We start from the raw sequence: 5,420 nt of genomic DNA on the forward strand, positions 1-5,420 counted from the left end.
TACCATTCATTACCTTAAAGGAAACTTAGTACTCCTTACACTGTGAGGCCACATGAAGAGCTACCATTCATTACCTTAAAGGAAACTTAGTACTCCTTACACTGTGAGGCCGATCCTTGTAGTGTTGAGAACCTGTACTCCTTTAAAGCAGAATTTGTTACAGTAGTGTAACTGTAAGAAACTATATATATGTAGTTGTTTGTGGAACTTAGCATAACGTCAGAGAAACGTAACTGAAATAAACTACTACAAATGTCACAAATCATCATGGTACTTGTACAGCTGTGAAAGCTTAGAACTGTTTTCGCCTGTGGCTTTCATTGAATCTTGACTACTTTAGTTTCGTTTATATAAAAAATATTAAAAATTATAGTTTAACACTTCTATCCAATTCTAATTGTAAAATAACTTGCATCATATCAGACACAAGTTACATGTCCCCTAAATGTAAAAATGTTTATTTTTGGTGAGCTTTATCAGTTTGATTGCTGGTTATTTTTGCAGCGTAAAAGTTGTTCCTCAGGCAACAGCTATTTTCTTCCTTAAAGAATTAATATTGGTGTTAAACTCTGCGTTCTTTTTCAATGCTTCATTACCAGGAAGCTCTCCAGTGGCTCAGTGATAAGTCTGAAGGCTTATAACGCTAAAAACCGAGTTTCAATACCCGTGGTGGGCACAACACAGACAGCTCAAAGTGCTACCAACGAAGAATAAAATAATAACATATTCCATTGTATATGTTGATATATATCTCCAGATGTTTATGCCAGAGGAAATGTACTGAAAAATGTATTGGTTTTTCACTACGTGCCCGTTTATATGTAAAGGTATAATGCTAATTGTCAGTTGACCTACTTTTTGTTAAGTTGCATTTATAAAATGGAAAAAAATATAACCACAGAGTAACAAACAGCTTATTACAAGACTAAATACATTACTATAACTGGGGCAGCGAAAGTAAAACACCAGACCATAATGTATCGACAGTGGCCGTTAGTAAACGCTGCCGTTCATGTGTCGTAAGTAATTTAGTGTACAGTGTATGTGGAGTTGCAGAATCTGGCTATTAATGAGCATTTGCTAACTTATGAAATTTTAACTTTATAATTAAGTTTCACGCCAAAATCCAAATAAGAAGGCTTTTAGAGACGTGACCAGTGGAAGAGTTTCATCTTGAGTTTTTTGTTTGTTTTGTTTTAATGTATATAGACTAGAGAGAGCATTGTTATGTTGGTTGTCTAATTCACGTGTGTTTTCTTGGAGTTTGGATTACTTTAAAGTGTATACATTTTCCAAGATTAGAACCATTGTCTTTACGTAAGTTGTTTTTTTTTAAGGTATATTAAATTGCTATTAGATCCTAGAATGAGTTTTGGAATGTATTAAGGGGTTCATAAGATGGTAGGTTTCATCAGAATATTTTGGATTCAAGTTTTCGTATAGCTAGTACAAAGTTCAGCCGCGTGTAGCTGCATTTTAAAGTATCACATGCTTTATATTTATTACCGTAGTATACCTTAATGACACATGTACACATATATGAATGCAGTTTGTTATTTGAACCCCTAAAGAGTGAAAGACTACTAAGGTATTAGACAGACGTTACAATGAAAGTTTTGTGTTTTTTTTACTTGTTAAAACAATTTGGATATGTAGCAGAACGTTCGAATCTATTGTACTAGCATTTATCAAGTAAAAATATTACTTATGCCTGGAGTTACTGAATATCTAAAATGGTCTGGTATATCTGTTTTTTGTTTGGTCAGTTGAATACGTTTTATAACGTATTTTTAGTGACTATCGGTCTACAATACTGTCATGAAATGTCGGTTAACCTAAAAGTTAAGATTATAATCAAAATATCATTTTAAATTACTTATTTTCGCCTGCAGGGGAGCACTCAATAAATACATAACTGACAATGAACCATTTTCGAAAACACCCTGCATTTCTGTACGTAAGTTGTTGGCATGTTGTACGTATTTTAACAATGAAGTTCGTTGTGCGTACTACGTTGACACGGTTGAACATTTTTACGCCCAACCGACCTTGTAGGTACGGTACCTGGTATTAAGGTAATCAACTTGTAAATACCTGTTTGCCTTGTCACATTCATGAAGTGTCTTATTTATTTTGTGAATCGTAAGCATACTTTGTGTACCAAAACTGTGTTCATATGTGGACAATGTTTCAAACCTTTTACATTCAGTGAGCTTAAATGAGAACAACCAATTTTAAATACTTAACTGGGTGAATTACAAACGGTTTCCTGATTAGCAAGCAGGTCAGGTAATTGAAGATAAACATTTGTTTAGCCAGATTAGGGTGCTTTTTGTAATATAGAAACAAGTTTCTGGTTTCCGTTTGGTTGTGTGTGATTTTATATATATATAGAAACGTAGATATATATATATTACAGAATTATCATATTTAATGAAATAAATTGATAATCCCAGCATTTTAAAAATGCACAATAAATTATTGTATAAATTAAATAGTAAAAAAAGTAAAAACTCTCTCTACGTGTTCACCATCTTCAGAAACTAAGAAAGATGCAGAAAATGCCATTTATATACCCTTATAAATGTACATGCATGTACTATTTTTATACTGTACAATGGCACCATTCACAAAATAAATTTTCAGAAATTTACTTCTGTGGCACCAGAACCTAAATCTCTGTTTCAAAATCATTTTGTTTTTAGCAATTTCTGATGACTCTCTTATATTTAATTCAGTTTTTAACTTTACTTCTTTAAGTATTTGTACATTGCACAAGAAATGTCAATTGAATATGTTGAAATACCACATTGATGATCAATAAAACTATGTAGTGAGTCAAGGGACAGCTCTTGAAACCAGTACTGTGACATGTAACAAGATTTTACTGCAAGTAAAGGAGCAGGAGCACCTTTAAGAAGTGTTACTATAAGACTCAACAATACTGTGTTGTAAGTAAAAGTAACACCTTATAAAGACACTGTTGTAATATTCATCAAGAATTTGCTACTAGTAAAGAAACATCTTAAAAGACAATGCAGATATATTCAGTAAAGCTGCACTGTAATTAAAGGTACAGCTTCAAGCCATAAGTGCAAGCTTTTACAATTGCTCTATTCATCAGCAACCAAAACTTGCATATGTGAGAGTCAGTGACTTCAAAATGCTCTATGAAAATGCAAAGGAACATATAAGACGTTTTCCATAATGCTTCAAATTAACAATATTTTCCTTATCCTTGTACATATTCAGTTAAAGAGACATTATTCTGACAATCAGCTCTTCATTAAAAGTGTCAGAATATCTTACATAAACTGCACTCTGATGCTTAACAATATAGTTCTTCAAGTAAAAGAATACCTTAGAGACATCATTGTAACAATCAACAACTTTATATTGCAAGTAAAAGTTATAAGAACATATTATTTCATTAAACTTCTCAAAAATGGTAAGACTTTGACCATATGGAAATTTGTCTCTAGCATAAAAATATACAAATAAACTAAACATATGTTTTTAGTACTTGTTAACAAAGATTTAAATGACATTTCATAAATACTTTTTTTTTTCCCCCATTTGTATAGAGCCTTACTGGTCACATAACAGCAGTAGAATGTGTCAAGTTTAATCATTCAGAAGATGTGGTTTGTGCTGGCTCGGTGTCTGGAGCACTGAAGGTTTGGGATTTGGAAGCAGCAAAAAGTAAATATGGTCTTCAAACTTTTAAATCATCATATCTGATTCTTTTTTTAGTTTGCACAAGCAAAAAAAAGTATTATTTAATATTTCTTTTTTTAGCATATCCAGCAGTATCAAGGTGTGTATAAAATTTAAAGCAGGGGTGGATAATTAGATTATTATTAACAGGTCCTGTTACGATTGGCCCAGGCCCGGCATGGCCAGGTGGTTAGGGTGCTCAACTCGCAATCTGTGGGTCGTGGGTTCGAATTCCCGTCACACCAAACATTCTCGCCCTTTCAGTCGTGGGGGCGTTATAATGTGATAGTTAATCCCACTATTCGTTGGTAATAGAGTAGCCCAAGAGTTGGCAGTGGGTGGTGATGACTAGCTGCCTTCCCTCTAGTCTTACACTGTGAAATTAGGGCCGGCTAGAGCAGATAGCCCAAGCCTGAAAATCCTCCAATCCAAAATAAATTCAAAGATGAACCATGATTACAATTAAGTGCTAGAAAAGCAATGCAGTGGTAGACTGAGTATATAAATAAGAGAAACGCTAGCTAAAATAAAGCAGTAGTTATATATAGTATTGTTAATGGAAATAACCTTTCATCACTTCTTTTAAGTTTTGTGAATTAACTGGTTAACTTTTATTTCTTTATCTGGAAATATGATTTATGAAATAAAACATAAACAACATGGTGATGGAACATCCAAGTAAAACCATTAATGAAGTTAATAGCCTAACTAATTAATTAACCTCAATTACAATTACTAATTATAAACTATTTCCTTTATATTCTTAATCATTTTGCCAAAGCAATTAAAAATGCACCTCTTCTTAAATAATAATATGTAATATATATAAAATGAACAACTGATTATTAACTCATTAATTGGAGCAGGAGCAGCTCAGTTGCCATTTTCTGACTCGCAGATAAAACTGAGTTGCCATCAATCACAATAAAATGGTAATTTTTGTCATTTTCATAGAGTTATGGTTATATATATATATATGTATGTGAGACTGATGGATATTTCCGTCATCCGCAGTTAATGGGTTAAGTTAGTGTCTATAAGACTCAAAGCAATTGTATGTTCCTAATAAAGTAATTCAAAATAGTAATTACATTTCCTTAATATTTAAATAGCTACAATGATTCAACATTGTGTGTTAAAAATTCCCATCTTAGTACTGATAAAAAAAATCACATTAGAAGTTAATGGATATCTGTTCTTACAGCATGTTGCAAAAATCAGTTTATTTGACACAATATTGAGGTGAGATATTTGTTTTAAAAGTTAACATTAACATTAAAATATGTAGATTTATCATGAAATACAGCACTACCACAAAAGATGTATTTTGTTATCCATGATTTTGTATAAATTCATTTTAACAAGAAGTCTGCTTTGATAGGACTAGCCAAGAACAGTTGTATGCCACACTTTCATGTTCCTTTGGATTATTACTGTAAAGCAGGTGTGAAGCCTCATTACCAGTCACAGGGTTGTTCATTCAGATTTGATTAATTTATCTTCCTTTATTTTTGGCATTTAAAATGTCTTATAGTATTTTTTGTCATATTCTTAAGGTTGAATAGTGTTGCTAAAATTAATCTTATTTTGTTGTGTCCACCTATCCCCATATGGTTTGTTAAATATTAATGATAATAACTGGACTCGAGGAAATCTGACACTCAAATTAATCATCATGAGAGAGTTATCAATATTTAATGTTA

General features: G+C 32.1%; 1 protein-coding gene across 6 annotated transcripts in view; it reads left to right on the plus strand.

Moving 5' to 3' along the window:
- LOC106458972 (katanin p80 WD40 repeat-containing subunit B1-like) overlaps positions 1-5,420 on the plus strand; it is an 81,458-nt gene that overhangs the window by 49,940 nt on the left and 26,098 nt on the right. For 5 of the 6 annotated variants that reach the window (XR_002610476.1, XM_022385337.1, XM_013918538.2 and 2 more), the window contains one exon: positions 3,585-3,702. The exons of the other annotated variant lie outside the window; for it this stretch is intronic. Coding sequence is in view for 4 of the 5 variants with exons in the window: in XM_022385337.1 (XP_022241045.1) it covers positions 3,585-3,702 (118 nt within the window). In the remaining variant the exon portion in view is untranslated. The remainder of the gene's footprint in view (positions 1-3,584; positions 3,703-5,420) is intronic. 6 annotated transcript variants of the gene reach the window in all.

The sequence above is a fragment of the Limulus polyphemus genome, unplaced genomic scaffold, assembly GCF_000517525.1.
Source record: "Limulus polyphemus unplaced genomic scaffold, Limulus_polyphemus-2.1.2 Scaffold540, whole genome shotgun sequence".
NCBI lineage: Eukaryota > Metazoa > Arthropoda > Merostomata > Xiphosura > Limulidae > Limulus > Limulus polyphemus.